Source organism: Stegostoma tigrinum, chromosome 40 (assembly GCF_030684315.1).
Source record: "Stegostoma tigrinum isolate sSteTig4 chromosome 40, sSteTig4.hap1, whole genome shotgun sequence".
Taxonomy (NCBI): Eukaryota; Metazoa; Chordata; class Chondrichthyes; order Orectolobiformes; family Stegostomatidae; genus Stegostoma; species Stegostoma tigrinum.
The window spans coordinates 15,539,559-15,560,287 of NC_081393.1; the positions used below are offsets into that span (position 1 = coordinate 15,539,559).

The 20,729-nt window shown below is 45.2% G+C and overlaps 1 protein-coding gene across 1 annotated transcript in view; it reads right to left on the reverse strand.

Moving 5' to 3' along the window:
* gpat4 (glycerol-3-phosphate acyltransferase 4) overlaps positions 1-20,729 on the reverse strand; it is a 36,524-nt gene that overhangs the window by 10,280 nt on the left and 5,515 nt on the right. Inside the window, exons 2-6 of the mRNA XM_048522874.2 lie at positions 11,746-11,815; positions 8,926-9,223; positions 4,462-4,536; positions 2,276-2,365; positions 923-1,016 (exon numbers count right to left, since the gene is read on the reverse strand). Coding sequence (XP_048378831.1) covers positions 923-1,016; positions 2,276-2,365; positions 4,462-4,536; positions 8,926-9,223; positions 11,746-11,815 — 627 coding nt within the window. The remainder of the gene's footprint in view (positions 1-922; positions 1,017-2,275; positions 2,366-4,461; positions 4,537-8,925; positions 9,224-11,745; positions 11,816-20,729) is intronic.

Sequence of the window (20,729 nt, forward strand, 5' to 3'; positions counted from 1 at the left end):
CGAGGCAGAGAGTTTAAGAGCAAGCAGATTATGTTAGAGCTGTATAAAATGTTGAGGCCACATCTACAGTACTGTGTGCAATTCTGGAATCCATGTTACAGGAGAGAGATGTGACAGCATTGGAGGGGACACAGAAGAGATAAATCAGGATGTTGCCTGGGCTGCAGAGTTTCAGGTACAAAGAGTTTGTACAGATTGGGGTTGTCTTCCTTGGAACAGAGGTGACTGAGAGGTGACATGATTGAGATGTATCAATTTATGAGGGGTTTAGATTGGGTGGATGGGGGGAATTTTTCCCCCTCGGTGGGATGATCAATGACCAGGTTAATAATCAATTGAAGAGAAGGGGCAAGACGTTTAGAGGGGGGCGTGAGGAAAACATCTTTCAACCAGAGGATCGAACTCACTGCCTGCGAGGCAGAAACTCATCACATTGTAGAGATGTTAACGCATGCACTTACAATAATACCAAGGCAGACATAGTTATGGGCCAAATGCTGGGAAATACAATCAGAATAGTTAGGAGTTTGTTTTTCCACCAGCGCAGACTCGAGGATTATGCCAACAGCGTGGGTTCAACTCCCATGATTGGCTGTGGTTACCATGAAGGGCTGTCCTTAAGCTCTCCCCTTGCCTGAAGTATGGTGCCGTTCAGGTTAAACCACCATCACCTCTCTGTCTAATGAGACAGCAGCCATATGGTTCAGTACAGCTATGGTATCTTTAATTCAGACCTCTACTAAAACTCTGTGGTCCAACGTTATGGAACCCCATCATTGTTTGGAGAGTGATAAAACGTGAGCTTGAGAGACAGAGGAAAGTTCAAGGAGGACAGCCCGACTGTCCAACAGATATAACCGTACAAAGTCTGGTTTTCTTGTTGCTGTAACAAAGTGAGGGTCCCGTTAGATTTAGGACTTACCATCGCATAGAAACCATCGCTTGCCAGGATGATGACGTCAATTGGGGAGGTGTGGTTCGCTACACATATGCCTCCGTTTTTCGGCCTGTTTTCACTGCCGGGGCACAGGAAGAAGATGAATGAACATGAGGCATGCCAATCACTCCGGAGTCCCAGTGCCTGAAAATCCGTGCAACGTAATGTTTCCATAGGGGCCGGACTGGGTCAGTAGTGAGGTAAAGTTGCTGCAGCTTGGGGAATCTGAAACATGGGGGGTGGGAGGGAGGGTGGGCACAGACTCAAGAGAAGTGGCCAGTTGCTTGAGACAGGGTCGAGAGTGGCTCAGGTGGAGACTGTGCACGGTCAGCAAACCAGCGCTGAATATATCGAAGGCTGACATGGACAGGTCTCAGGGAATCGGGCGATCATGGGGAGCAGATGGCCAAGACCATGCCTGAGTGGAACTGAACGGTGAAGCAAGCTCGACAGACTGAATAACCTCCTCCAGTGCCTATTTATTTTCTTCTTGCAACCAGCTTTCTCTGCATGTTTCACCTCCTGTGTCTCCACCTAATTTGAGAAGTAGATGCTGCTGGATTTGTCAGCTTTTTTGGACAGAACTCACACCAAATCATTGTGACTAATGGCCTCCTTATACACTCCCAGAATGAAATATGACATGAGGATGGGTTAAATTCCTGACCTGTTAGTTTTCAATGTCAAACGTATTGCTCCCTGGAACCTAACTCGTTAAAGGTCACCTTTCTACTTCACTCACTGATCTCTCATATGTACACTCTCCATCTCCTGACATGCTCCTCTAGGACAGCACAAGACAGTGAGTGGGAGCGAGTGAGGGAGGTCAGGGAAGGAGCAAGGGAGGGCATTAGGAGATGGGAGTGAGTGAGTGAGGGGGCCGGGAAAGGGAGGTGGTGAGTCAGAGTGAGTGAGGGGATCGGGAGGGGGATATGGTGAGTGAGAGCGCAGGTGAAGGCGTCAGCTCATGAGGGAGCAAGTGAAGAGATGGGGAAAATGGGGTGGCGAGTGGCAGGGTGTGAGAGTGAGAGAATGAAGTGCCAGGCAGAGGTAGCAAGCACAAGAGATGGTTTATTCTCAGGAAGCACTGATATACACAGCTGCAGCATGGCTGAACAATGAAAACTGGGGCAGCTTTTTATGTATATCCCTCAGTTAGAAACCAGGCTAAAATATAAACCAGCAACTAAGACAGGCTGTAATCTTGGGTGTGCCACGGATTATGTGTAAAATGCAAGACATTCCCTTCATCTCTAATGCCAATGCGAGATGGCCTGATCAAACAGAAACCAGGCCTGCAATTAAAAGCAGCTTGCACATTCACTGCATTATACAGACCTGTCGTGGTAGCATATAATAGCTGTCAGTGCCCGCACACAAATCCTGTAGCACATCAAGTGTACGTGCTTGCTGAGAAAGTCTTTCAACCTAGGCAAAGGGAGAAGAAACAATGCCAAACTTGAATGCACTGACACAAACTTGAAGACAGAAGCTACAGTATACAAGACACAAAAGATTTCAATAACATTTACAAAATCGCCTGAGGACATATTCAGAATTTCACACGTTAAATTCCCAGCACTTTCTGCAGTGGTTTTGGTCACTGGGACTAACAACGGGTCTCCTTGTTTTTTTCTTAAAGAGTAACCCAAGGAACAGCCCAGGTTCATAGTTAAAAGTGCACCATTGAAGATTGTGTGCAAGCTAAGACGACAGATTTGTAATCGCATGACATTGCTACTGTATTCCAGATCCCAATCAAAGCTGGCAGTCTTACTCAATCCCTTTCAGTCTCTCACAGCCTTCACAAAAACACAGGCTTCCCACAAAACCGGCAGCACCCTCAGATGAAAAATACATTAAGGACACTTATGAAAGAAGTGAATGCTTGGGGAGCACTGATTGCAAACCGATTACGCTTGATCAGTCAGTGTTGCAACAGGGGGGAAGGCAGTCATGTGGCCCACTCAGGTGAATGTATTTGTACCTATCTCCCACCCTTGCCCCATTACCCTGCATACCATCTCTGTCTTAATAACCATCCAATATCCTGGTGAATACCTCAACTGAACCTGCTTCCAGGCAGCACATTTCAGACCCGAACTGCTTGTTGGGCGAAAAAGCTTTTGAGACAATGGCCTCTTTTGATTCCCTTACTGATTCAAAAAGCTGTTTGTCTCAGCCTTGAATATAGGTCCTGGTAATGACCCAGCCTTTGGTCGCTAAAAATCCCACAGATTTAGTTCCCTCAGAAAGGAAGCCCCCTTGACCTGTCCGTCCTCCTTGGACTGAACTATCCCCTCCCCACCTCCCTACCTACACTCACCTCCACAGGCTCCATCCCTGCCTCTTTAACTTGTACGTCTCCTCTCCACCTATCTTCTCCTGTATCCAACTTCAGTCCATCTCCCCCTCTCTCCCTATTTATTCCAGTTCCCTCTCCCCATCCCCCTTTTCTATGAAGGGTCTAGGCCCGAAACGTCAGCTTTTGTGCTAAGATGCTGCTTGGCCTGCTGTGTTCATCCAGCTCCACACTTTGTTATCTCAATTTCTCCTCCTCTGTGCCTTAAATGTGTCTTGTAGGAGTTAACCATCATCTCCCTGCTCTGTCCTGCAGCCTTTACTAACCTATGTACATGTACAGCCAGGTCCGTCTGCCCCTGTACACCCTTGAGAATTACATCCTTTCTGTTGTCTGTCCATGGTCTTTCTACCAAAATGCATCACCTCTCACAGTTCTCTGTGTTGAACTTAATTTGCCACCTACCTGTACCATCCCGCCATCTGGTCAACATCTTTCGCAAGTCCTACAATCTGTCATCCTGTCTGTATTACTTTTAAGTTTTGGGTTGTCCACCAACTTTCCAACTGCCCCCATCAATGGTTAATGTAATTCAGGAAAAATGACCCCCTGGGGAGCTCCACCTCAAACGTTCCTCCAGCCTGTAAATTACGTTGTAACTATTACCATTTCCCAACACTCAGCTCATTTTGGATCCACATTGCAAACTGTCCATTATGTTCCATGATCTAGAATGTTCAAGTCTGATGTATAGTACCTTCTGCAGGTCCAGGTATACCAAATCCTCAGTGTTACCCTCATCAACCTTCCCATTTACCTCTTCAAAACAGAAAGAAAAAAAACACCAGTTAAATCCTTAGGGAAGTTTAAGCACAAACTAAATACTTCTGATGTTTAACTGTAATCAGATTGAACGGGAATTGGACACAGGATTCAGAAATGCTGTCAGTTGAATCCAGTCATCCTCTGTATCATGGCCTAGTGACTGTGCTGGAACGATTGCGAATAAGCAGTAGGTTAGGAAACAACTGAACCTACACACTATCTGGGCATCAATTAGTGGAACGATTCTCCAGCCCCTGCGTGAAGACTGACCACTTTGGTCAGTGGATAGGGAATCAGAATGCAATAATGAAAAATTCAGAGAGGCAGCAGGAAGGAAAACTGGCTGAGTTAAGGAGCCTGATATCACTGATATAAAAAGCTTAGTTCAGAAGCTCACCAGCCATTTGGCAAATATCCCACCACGGTCGTTCCAATCACCAACAAGCTGATACCAGTAATCGCCAGGGTAACCCTGAAACAGAAACCACAAACATTGCAAGATTAGATACAGTGCAACTTGCAAACAGCTACAAAGGTATTTCTCTATATAGCCCCAACTAAATCCCGGGGGGTCTGACAGGGAATCGATCTGAAGAGGAAACATCATCTTCAGCACACTTTACTCTCCCCAAAATGTGATAAACAACATTTAAAATACATCAGGACAGGGACATGAATAGAAAAGGTTTAGAGGGATTAGGACCAAACACAGGAAAATCAGACACATTTCGTTTGGAAAACCTGATTGGTGTGAATGAGTTGGGCCAAAGGATCTGTTTCTGTGCTGTTTGACTCTATATAAGGAGACCTTCTTTCTCTTGAGTTTCCAAGCCGTAGCTCTGATTCCACTCAATCGTTCATCAGATGAGAGACAAAGATTCAGAAGAAGTGGCAAGCTAACTTTTTTTCTATGTTCGCTCACAGGATGAGGGCGTCGCTGGCCAGGCAGCATTTATTGCCCATCCCTAGTTGCCTAGAGGGCAGTTAAGAGTCAAGCGCATTGCTGTGGGTCTGGAATCACATGTAGGTCAGAGCAGGTAAGGATGGCAGTTTCCTTCCCTAAAAAAAAATTAGTGAACCAGGTGGGTTTTTCCCAACAATCAGCAATGGATTCACAGTCATCAATAGATTTTTAATTCCAGATATTTTATTGAGTTCAAATTCCACCATCTGCAATGGTTGGATTCGACCCCGTTTCCCCAGAACACTGTCTCTGGATTAATACTCCAGCGATAATACCACTAGGCCATCCTCTCATGAGGTTTGAACTTATCAAAATGAAAGCAGACACAAAGCAGTGAAATATTTTGGACCCCAAGGTCAGCTGCATGATCCATTGAATGGACAGTTCCCTCTACAATGGCTCAGTCCAGTCTCAGTCACTCCAGCTGACCTCATACATCCATTCCCTGTTCCAGTGAGCTGTTTGGCAAAATTCCCACATCCGTCACCCTGTTTTTTTGAGTCACATTGCCAATTTAACATACTGTCAGTGCCAGTTCAGCAAGGCTTCTACTTTATGGCCACAAACTATTTTGTCTACATCATCCTCAGCTGGAGTACGGCATCCAAATGCTGGTACCTCAATCCAGGAAGCTCGAGAAGGCTCAGGAAGGGTTTACCAAAGAGTTCCTGGTTCCAGGATGTGGGCAAGTGTTTGGCATTGCAATGGGTTTTGATCAAAAACCAGTGGCTGAAGTGACAACAGCCAGATGGTGTGGACTGAACACAAGTGGGACGACAGGCCTTCTGTTCTGCAGTGACACAGATTCAGAATGCACCGCCGAAAAGCTGGTGGGTACAAAAGTCAACAGGTGCCTTCACAAAGAAAACGGAGGAATAGCTGGAGAACAATACTGCCACAATATACCGTGAGGTGAGGAGACAGACTAGATGACTCGCTGAGAAGGCTAGCACAGACTCATTGGGCCAAGCAACCTCCTTCGGGATTGGACTACTGTCTGACTTTATTTTCTGGTGTGCACGGACTGTTCACAAGAAGTTAATTCCTCAGATGGTTCAGTCTACATACGAACACGAGAGACCTCCTACCCTTTGTCCAGCCAAGAACAGTCATTCGATGATATGTTGGTGAGCTATGACTGCCTGAGGAACTGTAAAGCGTCAGTACCTCTGAAAAAAGAGACTGAATGAGTTTCAAAGATCAGCTGATATGGAAACTCAGCCCACAGCACTGGCTCCTGACTGTGAAGTTGTCTGTCATGTCACAGTAACAATATTTAATTATCCAACGTCCTGTATTTATCATTTTGTTGTCGCCTTTAAGGTTAAACGCTCAGTACTTTAATCAGCTCGCACAAGCTGTAATCTGTTTCTGTAACTGAGGATGAGTTAACTGTCAACGGGTTTGAAAGTTCACTGGACTTCGGGGGGAAAGCTGCTTGTGACAGGAAAGCAAATGCCAGAGGCTGAACTAAAACCAGGAAATTCCCCGAGATCCTGTCATCCAAAGACATCAGACGGAGGGCTCGAGGGTGCAGAGCTGGCCACTGTGAGCAAGGGGGAGAAATGGAAGAGATTTAAAACACAGGACAGTAGGAACGCCTCCACTGAGTTGTCAGGGTCCAGAATTCATAGCTTGGGATGGTAGCTCAGGTAGACAAATGTCAAACATTACAGTTTACAATGACCAAGCAGACAAAGGTAATGGGGTTGAAGGAATGTGGAAATAAAGGTCAGGAAAGCTGATTAGACTGTTTGCTCAGTTTGTGCAAAGAGCTTTCTTCTTTACAGTAACTTGTCTGTATTTCCCAATGACTGTTCGTTGGAGAGTTAACCCATTGTGAACTGACATCATATCAAAAACTGACCTGAGCTCAAACAACATCCACTTCCAGCTACAGAGACCAAAATCCCAGATGTAGCATTCCCCTTCAAAAAAAAAGCCTTCTGTAGCAGACTGGCCGATGACTTACTGTCCAACACACTCCAGATTTTTTGTCTTTTCTGAGAGCTACCAGAATGCAATTTGCTGACCTCAGGCAGGAGAGACCATATCAGGAACGAGCAAACTATCCAGTCTACACCCAAGGCTTTGTTGTTTTCCCAGGACCAGGTCTTGAAGGCAATGCAAACTTTAACAACTCAGAAGCCGAGTAGACCATTCAGCCCCTTGAGCCTGCTCCGCCATTTATTACCATCATGGCTGATCTCATCTCAGTCTTAACTCCATTTTCCTGCCCGCTCTCCATAGCCATTCAACCTGTTACTGATCAAAAATCTACTTGCTCCTTATTTCCCCTCATGTCCTGGCATTTACAGACCCCTTTGAGAAACAGGAGTCCTCCTCATTTTCCATTTTAAATCTGCTACTCCTTAACCTAAAACTATGACCTCGCGTTCCAGATTGCCCCCATGAGGAAACATCCTCTTGAACAGCTACATTCTCAATCCTCTGTAGCATCTTGAATACCTCAATTCGAGCTCCTCTTGTTCTTCTAAACTCTAGTAAGCATTGGCCTAAACTGCTCAAACTCTCCTTCTAAGACAAACCTGTCATCTCTGGAGCCAATCTAGTGAATCTTCCAAGCCTCCGGCGCAAGTACATCCTTCTTCAAGAAAAGGGAATAAAACTACGCAAAATCCCAGATGCAATCTCACCAATGCCTTGGATAATCAGAGTACCACTTCCCTACTTTTAGACTCCATTCCTTGAGCAATAAATGCCAAACTTCCATGCGCACACAAGACCTGACAGACACAAAGCAACACATATGCAAGAAACATTTGCAACCTTGCTGTTTTCTTCAACCCAAGCTGACCTTTGAAGTATAAATCCTTGCCATCTGAAAGGCTGGCCCATTCTCGCTCTGAAACACTGTCCCGCTGTGGTCGATAGCCTTATCCATTCCTCACTCACCTATTCCCATATCTCCTTTGAGCTCGACCCGAATGCTGCCAGTCAAACCCTGACTCCTTGCGCAATTCTACTCACCTGCACTACAGGTGTATCTCTAAACTATACGCCTACAAACAATTGCTCTCTCAGTTCTTCACTTTTGGTCAACTTTTTGAAACAAAAAACTTCAGTGCCATTTTTCCCAGTCAATGCTTCTTGCCTCACATTAAACGTTTCAGTCAGTCAATCCTTGCAGCAATATTGGCAACACAGCACCAAGCATCACACTATCAGGCTAGGTTTCCCAATCCCACTGTTTGCTTTCTCTTTCATTCAATAAAGTACAGGACATTAAGTGCTGAGCTCTGCTCCATTTCTGGGAAATGTTTCAAATGTCGATTTTCACAAGTAGGTCTGGAAATCTGAATGTGCTGCAACTCAAAGGTTCTTCTGGAAGCACACGACCAGGGCTCCCCACGCTGTTGGTCACTGGCAGCTCAAGCAACTCAACTCCTGCTCACAAAGTAAAGCTCTCTCCCACAAGGCAAAAACTCCTCACTCAACCGGTCCACTACCAACTCCCGGAGACATCGGATTTTCACTGTGCCATCATACAAAGACAGAGCCCTTAATTTGGACTCACACTGGAAGCAATTTGGGAGCACTGCACTAGATGGTTCAGGATCTACCATTGCTTTTGTCCTCTGCTGAAACACTGGCCCATGGGATCAGCTGGATGCTGCAGTGCAGAATGTTTGTCAACCTAACCGTGAGCACTGGCTCAATCCACGTCCAGTGTTTCAGCAGCCTTTTCAGGTCCCGAGATTCTCACTTAACTGGGCAATGACAGCACAGCCACCAGCACTCTCACCAAAATTTTGCCCAAGCAGAAACAAATTCCAGAACAGCTTACAATGGAACCCAAGCATGCAAAAAGCAGGAACAACGAGGGGAGAGCGCTGACCCTCACCAGTCCCAGCACGTGCCAACTCAGATGCATACCTCAGTGGGAGGAGAAAACAGTACCGCACAAAGACACCCAGCCCCCAGAGGATGGTCAGGCGAAGGCTGATGTAATGAAAATTGTTATTCGTCCTCGTCATTAAATTCCAAGATTCCAACTCCTCGGCCGAGAATCGCTTTGTCACTTCATCGTCCACGATGGTCTCGACCCCCTTCCTGCAGAAGTAGAAGATATCAGACATTTCAAACTCCCGGCTGTCCGGGGCTGTGCCGTCTCCATTCTGCCTTATCTGCTTGATCTCCTCCTCCAGGGAAGTGGGCTCCTTCATGATGATACCTGGACAGTAAATACAGAGATATTACACTCAGTCCACTGTCATCTCCACCTCCCTGCTGGCAAAGTGCAGAAAAGATAAGGTGACATAGAAGACCTGGCATACTCGGAATGCTGACTATCCTGAATGAAAACAAAAGTCAAAAAGAAAAACATTTTTCCAAAGAGTGAGCCTTCTTTCTTTCCCCCTCGCTCTGCCTTGTGGTTTTTCCCACGCTACACGGGGTCAGCACAGTACTGATTAATACCGAGAGTATTCAGCCATCAGGTTTTTTTTTGGATTTGGCTCCTGCTGCTAATCCTTCTTGTTTCTCCAAGTCATACAATGCCTTACAACGATGACTTTTTCCCCTTACTCGGTTGCAATTTTTGATAAGGCAAAGCACAGCAGGACTTATCCACTTAATGGTAGGATCCTGACAAAGAAGGGTATAGGTACATAGTTCCTGCAAAGTGGTGTTGCGGGTAGACAGGATAGTCATCATACTACCAGCAATGGTATGGTACTGTGTAGTGCTGCCAAACAAAGAGGCCTTGGAGTGCAGATCCATAGTTCAGTGCAGTGAGTATAGAAGTTGGGAGGTCATGGTGCAACTGTACATAACAATCGGTGAGGCCACTTTTGGAATACTGCGTTCAGTTCTGGTCTCCCTGTTATAAGATGTTATTAAACTTGAAAAGGAGCAGAAAAGATTTACAAGGACGCTCCCAGGAATGGAGAGTTTGAGCTGTAGGAGGGGCTATTTTTTCTGGAGCGCCAGAGCTGAGGAGTAACCTCACATAGGTTAATAAAATCATGAGGAGGCATGGATAGGGTGAATAGCCAAAGTCTTTTCCCCAGTGTAGGGACGTCCAAAACTAGAGGGCATAGGTTTAAGGTGAGAGGGGAAAGATTTAAAAGGGTCCCATACTTTGTTCTTTGAGGATATGACTAGAAAAGTTGATGGGGGTCGAGCTGTGGATGTGGTGTATATGGACTTCAGTAAGGCATTTGATAAGGTTCGCCATGTTAGGTTCATTCAGAAGGTCAGGAGGAATGGGATACAGGGCAACTTAGCTGTCTAGATACAGAATTGGCTGGCCAACAGAAGACAGCAAGTGGTAGTAGAAGGAAAATATTCTGCCTGGAAGTCAGTGGTGAGTGGTGTTCCACAGGGCTCTGTCCTTGGGCCTCTACTGTTTGTAATTTTTATTAATGACTTGGATGAGGGGATTGAAGGATGGGTCAGCAAGTTTGCAGACGACACGAAGGTTGGAGGTGTCGTTGACAGTATAGAGGGCTGTTGTAGGCTGCAGCGGGACATTGACAGGATGCAGAGATGGGCTGAGAGGTGGCAGATGGAGTTCAACCTGGATAAATGCGAGGTGATGCATTTTGGAAGGTCAAATTTGAAAGCTGAGTACAGGATTAAGGATAGGATTCTTGGCAGTGTGGAGGAACAGAGGGATCTTGGTGTGCAGATACATAGATCCCTTAAAATGGCCACCCAAGTGGACAGGGTTGTTAAGAAAGCATGTGGTGTTTTGGCTTTCATTAGCAGGGGGATTGAGTTCAAGAGTCATGAGATCTTGTTGCAGCTCTATAAAACTTTGGTTAGACTGCACTTGGAATACTGCGTCCAGTTCTCGTCGCCCTATTATAGGAAAGATGTGGATGCTTTGGAGAAGGTTCAGAGGAGGTTTACCAGGATGCTGACTGGACTGGAGGGCTTATCTTATGAAGAGAGGTTGAGTGAGCTCGGACTTTTTTCATTGCAGAAAAGGAGGAGGAGAGGGGACCTAATTGAGGTATACAAGATAATGAGAGGCATAGATAGAGTTGATAGCCAGAGACTATTTCCCAGGGCAGAAATGGCTAACACGAGGGGTCATAGTTTTAAGCTGGTTGGAGGAAAGTATAGAGGGGATGTCAGAGGCGGGTTCTTTACACAGAGTTGTGAGAGCATGGAATGCGTTGCCAGCAGCAGTTGTGGAAGCGAGGTCATTGGAGACATTTAAGAGACTGCTGGACATGCATATGGTCACAGAAATTTGAGGGTGCATACATGAGGATCAATGGTCGGCACAACATTGTGGGCTGAAGGGCCTGTTCTGTGCTGTACTGTTCTATGTTCTATGTTCATACGTGACTTTTTCACACAGAGAATGGTGCATGTACTATTGTATGGCACTATTTTTGGAGAGGGATCTTGAGACCCAGACTCTGGAGAACACAGCACACCAAGGCAGCTGGGGGAACTGAAATTCCAGAACACTGTCTGCAATCGAGTGCCAACACTGGGTTCCTTGGGATCACCATCATCTTCACTACCGTTCTCGGGGAAGGAAATCCGCCTTCCGTGGCCCTACATGTGGCCCTAGAGCCATCGCAATGTGGCTGACTCCTTACTGCCTCTTGCCAAGACCCAACGAGCCACCTCAATTACAGGCAATTAGACATTTGGGGAGTTCACCATTCTGCTGATGCCCATGCCCCCAGCAGAAGAGGACAAAGGAAGGCAGCATTCTCATCATAAGACACTTACCATTCGAGTTTGTTTTGTAGATCAGCTGTTTCCTCTCACGGGCTCCCCTTTCTATTCGCAGCGTGGCCCACTGAAAAGGTCAAGCACAAACATAAGTGCCACCTTAGTTTGTAACATTGAACAAAGGAAGCAAGCAGCAATATCTAGCAACAGCAAGATCCCAAAAGTGGAGATGCCGTTGAAGGGAACAACTACATCAAGGCACCCACACTTTAAAATGATGAACCATCGCTGCTCTTGGCCTATAATCAAGGAGCCATCTGTGAGAATCATTGATAACTATCAGGATTGGTAATACTGAGACATTCCCCTCCTTTCTCTCTTCCCTCCTCCCTCCACCTCTTCACAGCTCAAAGTGAGGCTGATTACACCTTCCTGACCTGAGTCAGGTCAACTAACCAAGTCCAGGTTGGACACAGCTAGCTCAGTCCATGTCAATTTCCTGTGAAATGCACCTATCACATCTTTTCATTATTGCGTTCTTCAACTTTACAAAAGGGCAGATCACCAGTCTCATTGCATAGCTTTGAATTAAACAAGCTAGTAATGGCAGGGAGAAGCACCGTCTTGGAACCAACGCAGTGGTTAAGCTGTACTTGGAAGATTTGGTGATCGATACCTTAATTAAATCCCACGTTGGATTAAGGACTCTGGAAACGGGTTGAGAAAGGTTGACTGTAAACAAGACCACTGAAACACATGCTCAGAGGCTGCCTGCTCCACCCATTTTGCAAATAGCACAAGTGCCCTCAGGAGAGACAAATTTAGAAGCCAACAGCTGGTGTCAGATGGCACAGAATATTTGGATATTTGCTATTTGGATACAGCCTTGGATATTTGCTGCCTCAGTTCAAATGTCTGCTGTACTGAATCAATATTGTTCCTGTCACATGCACAGCAACAAGGCTCACTGAATGGTAACAACCCCAGATTGAACAATACAGTTTGGATTTAGAACAAATGGACAATTTCTGATTGACCATGAGATTCACATCTATGTCTTAACTCTTTGTACCTTCCAGAGATAATGACAGTCTGTGATTCAAGCCATTTGCATGTTATTGGCTCCCACAATCTTAAAAGACTTAAAAGACCAGATCTTCGGCTTTTCGCGGTGTAGGTTGAGAAAGCAATGTTGGTCAGGACTCAGGAGAATTTCCACATCAAACAATTTGGTGTGATCTTTACCATCCAGTTGAACAGGAACAACAGGCCTTAATTTTACTGTTCATTCCAAGTCTGGTACCAGCATAAATGCAGCACTCATTCAGCAATGCACCACGGCACTACCCTAAATTAAATTTAAGACGGCAAACAAAACAGTACTAATTCAGCATTATAATCCCAACAAAACTTCAGCAGCTGTGTTGGAAGTACAAAATGCCATGTTAACTGTAGGATTTACACCTATAAAGGTTTTATTGTAAGTAATAACCAGTGAATTTTCAATATATGAGTTAATTTATCCGGCCAAAGTGATTTCTTTCAAAAAGATTTTTTTTCAGGCTTCAGAATTTGGTGCCCGACCAATGGACTTCTGTTCAAAAACAAAGTTATTGGAAAAGCTCGTTACTGGCAGCAAATTTAGGTCCGGTGACCCTTCCTCAGAACCCAATTCTGTTTGTGTTGTTTTGCAAGTCAGTACGGTTAATAATGGGATCACAAAGTTTGCTTGAGCTTTCTGGGAATTTTTAAGCTTAAGAAGGGCACGGTTGAGTAGAGAGAGAAGCTTCCAGTTTAATTTTGGACATTGAGTGTGGAAGTCTAGTGAAGTCCCTGGTGGTGCAGCAAAGTGCTCTGAAGAAGGGAAGGTTAAACAGTGAACAAAGTTACCTTAGACTGAGGGTTGGTGCTGCTCCGTAACCAGAAGTACAGAGATAAAACCCCAAAGAAGTTACTAGAGGTTGAGTGTGTTAGAGCTCAGGGCTATGATAGCTGCAGGAAGAAGCTGTCTATACATCCCATCTAAAAGCTGGAGTCACGAACAGCTTACACCAAACAAGGCGTTAGATGCAGGGTTTCTGGTGTGAATACTCTTTGTGTGATACTTTGGGTATGACACAAAAGATGTTTTGTTTCTTTTCCGTTTACAATGGAGTGTTTTGTGATTGATGAGATTACACTTTTATCCAAAGATGTTGTTACTTGGATCAGTCAAGCTAAATTGCCCTGTAGCGTTCCAGGAAATGTGCAGGTTAGGCAGATGGGCCATGTGAAATTGCCCTGCGCAACAGGTCATGAGCAGGTACCATCTCCCTGCCCTAAAACTCACCTCTGGAACATCTGGATAACAAGGATACCTACATCAGGCTCCTTACTTATTGACTACAGCTTTGCCTTCAACATTATATTTGCAAACAAACTCATCTCCAAACTTCAAGACCTCTGTAACTGGATCCTTGAGTTCCTGAACCATCAGTAAGAAGAGGCCACGCTCCTGTCTGCATCAGTGGTGCTGATGTGGAGATGGTCCAGACCATCAACTTCCTGGGAGTGATGACCATCAATAACCTGTCCTGGTTCATCCACGTCAACACAACAGTCAAGCAAGCACAGAGATAATGGGAACTGCAGATGCTGGAGAATCCGAGATAAAAAACGTGTGGAGCTGGATGAACACAGCAGGCCAAGCAGCATCTTAGGAGCGGGAAAACTTCTGTGCTCCTAAGATGCTGCTTGGCCTGCCGTGTTCATCCAGCTCTACGCTTTGTAGTCAAGAAAGCACAAGACCACACTTCCTCAGGAGCCTGAGGAAAATTCGGCATGTCCACGAGGACTCTTACCAATTTGTAAAGATGCTCCACAGAAAGCATCCTACCTGTACGCATCTGTATGGCAACTGCTCTTCCCAACCCTCAAGAACCTACACAGCGTTGTGAACACAGTCCAGACCATCACCCAAACCAGCCTCTCGTCCAATTACTCCATCTATACTTCCTGCTGCCTTGGAAATGCAACCAGCATAATTAAAGACCCCTCCCACCCCATCTATCATCCTCTTCCGTCAGGCATAAAATCCAGAAGTTTGAACACACGTATGAATAGATTCAAGGGGAGGTTCTTCCCCGTTTCCAGATTTTTGAATGGACCTCCCCAATATTAATTCTGATCTCTCTCCCTCTGCACATCCTGTGTGGCAGTAACACTGAATTCTGCACTGTTTTGCTACCCTGATGTGCTTTATATGGTACGATCTGCCTGTATAGCACACAAAATAACACTTTTCAATGCATCTCGGTACATATGACAACAATCAATCAAGCAAGCACATTCAACTGGGCTTACAAGTAGAAACTCGTGTATTAGTCACAGTGTAGACAGGTGGTCAGTACCTGTGTAACACGTTCTGCTGTTGCTCAGTGTATTCGGGACCTGAGGACAGCAAGTGAACCAGCCTTCAGCAAGGTCTGGTGAGTTGTACAGGTTTGGGCTGCAAAGTGACGGATAACATGAGTACCACGTAATGGCCATCTCCAACAAAAGAAAGCCCAGCCAATTCCCCTTTAACATTCAGAGGAACCACCACTGCTGCCCTGCTGTACCTTAAAACCTCAATCTTTCAGCTAAGAGCAGTAAGCTCAAAATCCTTTTTATATGGTGCGATACTAAAATCAATGATGACAGGAAGTTTGCTGGTCCAGACTTGAGTGGTCCGCGTCAGGACCCTAAGTACATCCCAGATGACGAAGGCAGAAGCCAGTCACACTTTCTGCTGTCCAATGACATCTCAAACTGGACCTTGGTGACCCCATGCCCTAAATCTCAGTTATTTGGAAAACCTCACCACCTCAAAAAACAGCTGGCCCTGAAGGTGCAGGCTTCCAGCAAGTTGCATAAACACACCATCCTTTGCCAAATGAATCAATCTGAGAGACTGTTTAGCTACAGCATTGAGACAGAAAGGACATCAAGGACAAATTCAATTCTGCCTCGTTTAGCATCCAGACACTGATGCTTCTCAGAAACCGTTAGGGAAATATATGGGAGCAAGATAGTCCTTTGACTTGAAAGGAAGGCTTCTATGCCCAAATTATTGTCTCACTTGCAAACAAACTGGAGACTTCTCAGTCTGAATGTATTGGACCACTTGGCTCATCAGCTATGACCACTGGCAGATCAACTACAAAAGAATTGGGCTTGAAATGCAGGCTGGGTGTAACATTCAAAGTAAGCACTGATTTCAAATGATACGCCAAGAGGAAAGATTAGATCTCAGTAGGCTCCAACATTCAAGTTCAAAATCCAATCAATATTGGTCAGCCATAGTTAGAAAGAGAGTTTAGGTAAGAGTTTGCTCACAAACTGAGAAACATTACACCAACTTGGGGGACAGATGCAACCCCTGGATGGACATTTAACCTTGGTTTTAATGTGGGTACCTTCCTCATGCTCTTGATTACATTTCATCCTTTAGCCAACTGTTGCACACTCCGTTTGCCGTCCCTCTGCACAAATGATTGTGCAAGGCTGAACAAATTTGCACAAGTGTGGCGTGATGAAACACTGATAGCCCAGCCACATGCAAAACCTATACCCTGCGACGCAGCCTTGCGGTCTCGTTGCTCACTCCCAGATCCAATCACACAGGTCCAACAATCTACAGGAAACATTCATCGCAGGATACTGGCACTGAATTTTAAATCCACAACTCCACAGGAACCGTATCAGACCATTTATGTTCTTGTAAAACATTGCACCAAGATGGGTTTAAAAAATGCGAACAACATTCACCATGCCCAAAATTTGCAAAGGATCATATACCGCTGCTGCATCTGGATCTCTGTGGACAACCAAGACCCAATTTAGTGGACAGAGACAGTGCCCCCAGGATCAGGATAGAAGCATGGGAATGAAAAAGTGTAAACACCCTCAGGACATCTTTGTTCAGGCCAGTTTCTCATGAACATTATGGAAAACTGCCTTGACTTTACTCCACCAGATTTGGGAACGCTTAAAACTGGGTGTGGATAATGATCCAGCACAGAAGCGGAGTAAATCGCCCCATTATACTGATACTAGCTCTGTCAAAGAGCTCTGCAATTCAGCAAAATTACTTGTTCTCACCACCAACACCCACCTCCCCTTCCCCACCACCCACAGCACTACAAAATTTTTCTCTCAGCGTGTACTATCCCTTCGGAAACTGGCAAATCCCAACACTAAGAAAAATTACACTCAAACCAGCAAAGGACGTCAAAAAGGTAAAATAAACATAAAACACATCAATTCAATTCACTCGCCAACATCCAGGTCAAACTCCAAGAACAATTTAAGGGCATTTTCTCCACGGATAGAGAATGCAGCTAGCTCCTTGATCTTGTACCACAGGTAGAAATGATACCTTTACTCCCTTCCCCTTGGCATCCCAAACATTCAAATCTTGTCTTTATTCAAAACTTTCATGTCTGGCTACTACTGTCACTGTAAAGGCAATGTTCAGAACTAAATAAACTGATTGACTGAGTGCTCAACCTGAAAGTTTATAGCTGGACCTACTTTGACAAAGGCTAAAATGTGTTAGGTAGAAAGTTAAATAAAGGGAAATGGGTTTTAGTTTTTAGTTCTACAAAGGTGACTTCTTTCAGAAGGGATCAGCGTCATTTAGAACCGAACTAAAGGCAAGAAGGTCAGAGAATATGAAGAATTTTGCAAGATTATGGTCACTATAACTGCTAACTCTGCAGCCACTATTTTAAGAACAAAGGATGCAGCACATTGTGTCCGACAGATTTGCCAAACCTTCAGCTCTAATAGCTTTCACAGCATCTCTTCATTGCTAAGCGCTTCAAGATCAGCCCACCTATTCATTTCTTGCTCTTCAAGCACCTTTGGAAAGTTTTCTCAATCTTTAACAGTGAAAACGCCACAAAAGATCTGTTCAAAGCACCTACCATTGCCCACTTAAGAGGAGACACGAGGAGGAACTTCTCAGAGGAGAGTGGATTTGTGAAATTCTTGAACTCAGAGGACAGATGAGGCTGGGTCATTAAGCATATTCAAGATTGACATTGACAGTTCTGTAATCAGGAAGAGTATCCGGGGTCGTGGAGAAAAGGCAAGAAAGTGGAGTTGACGATTATCAGATCAGCCACTGAAAGGCAGAGCAGGCTCAATGGAGCTGAATGGTCTCTTTCTGCTCCTGTATCTTGTATTTTTATTTTTCACAATCAATTCTCCAAGCTCTTACTTCATAGGAACTAGCAATGGTTTGAGTCCCTCTTTCCCTTCATATATATTTACAGGAACTCTAACAATCTTCTCTCAATGTTACAGTGTACTTCCGGGACTTTTCATTCATTTTTTTGCTGGGTCTTCAAAATCTGACCAATCTTCCAGACCTAATCTTGCAGATTTGTCGTGTTTCTTCCCCATTATGTCCTTATGTTCCTTGTTCAGCCGTGGGGTAAATCAGCAGAGAGCTGTGGATGTGGTGTATATGGACTTCAGTAAGGCATTTGATAAGGCATTTGATAAGGTTCCCCATGGAAGGCTCATTCAGAAGGTCAGGAGGAATGGGATACAGGGGAACTTAGCTGCTTGGATACAGAATTGGCTGGCCAACAGAAGACAGCGAGTGGTAGTAGAAGGAAAATATTCTGCCTGGAAGTCAGTGGTGAGTGGGGTTCCACAGGGCTCTGTCCTTGGGCCTCTACTGTTTGTAATTTTTATTAATGACTTGGACGAGGGAATTGAAGGATGGGTCAGCAAGTTTGCAGACGACACAAAGGTCGGAGGTGTCGTTGACAGTGTAGAGGGCTGTTGTAGGCTGCAGCGGGACATTGACAGGATGCAGAGATGGGCTGAGAGGTGGCAGATGGAGTTCAACCTGGATAAATGCGAGGTGATGCATTTTGGAAGGTCGAATTTGAAAGCTGAGTACAGGATTAAGGATAGGATTCTTGGCAGCGTGGAGGAACAGAGGGATCTTGGTGTGCAGATACATAGATCCCTTAAAATGGCCACCCAAGTGGACAGGGTTGTTAAGAAAGCATATGGTGTTTTGGCTTTCATTAACAGGGGGATTGAGTTTAAGAGTCGTGAGATCTTGTTGCAGCTCTATAAAACTTTGGTTAGACCGCACTTGGAATACTGCGTCCAGTTCTGGGCGCCCTATTATAGGAAAGATGTGGATGCTTTGGAGAGGGTTCAGAGGAGGTTTACCAGGATGCTGCCTGGACTGGAGGGCTTATCTTATGAAGAGAGGTTGACTGAGCTCGGTCTCTTTTCATTGGAGAAAAGGAGGAGGAGAGGTGACCTAATTGAGGTATACAAGATAATGAGAGGCATGGATAGAGTTGATAGCCAGAGACTATTTCCCAGGGCAGAAATGGCTAGCACGAGGGGTCATAGTTTTAAGCTGGTTGGTGGAAAGTATAGAGGGGATGTCAGAGGCAGGTTCTTTACGCAGAGAGTTGTGAGAGCATGGAATGCGTTGCCAGCAGCAGTTGTGGAAGCAAGGTCATTGGGGTCATTTAAGAGACTGCTGGACATGCATATGGTCACAGAAATTTGAGGGTGCATACATGAGGATCAATGGTCGGCACAACATTGTGGGCTGAAGGGCCTGTTCTGTGCTGTACTGTTCTATGTTCTATGTTCTATATCCTGAAAAGACTGATAGTGCGTCTCGACCGTCCTCCCTTTTAGCCACAGTTTCCCATTCACTTCGGCTCCCTCTGCGTTATCGAGCTGACCACACTTCTCAGCATCTTATGTTCAGTTTGAAGGTGAGAGTGTAGGTCTGTCAAGTTATAATTACTGTCATGAGACACTCCTTTACCTCAGAGTGGTTGATTGATCTTGTCTCATTACTCATTGCCAGCTTAGAAATAGCCAGCGCTGGAACATACTTTTTGAAGAAACAGTTCTGATCACACACTCATTCACTCAGTCCACAACTAGATTAAAAGATGGCCATGATTTTCTTGCATGCCGCATTTCCTTCATTTGGTAGCACACCTATAAACATCTCCCTCAGAAAGCTTCCATTTCTAATGTCTATTCTCTACCCAAGCTGATTGCAAGTCTTTCTCCTTTGAGTTGAAGTCCATCTCTTGCTCATGCACCAACACCACCCTTCAGGAACAGGCAATTCTGCCAACTCTTCCAAGCTTCCTACCATTTCTAAAATGGGTAGGCACAACCTGGTGAACACTTCATAGCCATATGTGAGAAATGAGGGGACAATCAGGCCAGAAAGTGCAACTTCCAGACACTGAAGAAGCCTTTGTATTCGAATGATATAGTTTCATCCTCTGACAACGAAGTGCTCCTCCAATACTGTCACAGTAGTTAGTCACAGAGAGCCACTGGCCCTGCGACAGCACAACACTTCCTCAGTACTGTATAAAAAGTTAGTCACAGAGAGCTGGTGACTGCAAGCCCCCTGGAGTGTTAACTAATGTGTGGTTGGTTGGATTCTTCAGATATTGCAGTCTAATTTCTCAATAGGCTGAGCAAACCCCTCTTCACCATGGACAGATTCTTCCTTAGGTGTCACGCACATGACAGGTGAAGTGCCCGTTCAAAATGGACGCAGTGCTGGGGCTGGAAGCACTGGTGAGTCTGGGTTCCCATTCAGAACTGGCCAGGTCAGGGCTCCGCACTAAATTCACTACAACGTAAAAACTAAGAGCAGGAGCAGGCCTCGCACTCTCTCAAAGCTTATTAAGATGTTACTGGCTGAGCCTTAGCAGAATTCCACATTCCTGCATTGGGTTGGAAAGGATATGGAGACAAAGATCTGTGAACTTCCACCTTGACCACACTCAGTAGCCTCCACAATCTTCAGCAGACTGACAACTCTTCCATCCATTGGCAGGGCTCAAATCTCATTCTTCTAAACATCAGAGATTTCACTCCCTGGATTTCTGTTGAGTAAACATGAACCCAAGACCTGAGCAATGACAATGATGTTTGGAGTGGGTATATTTTGTCATGGCTAATGTCTAGTTATGCACCAGAGTGCTCTGAAGACCTGTGAG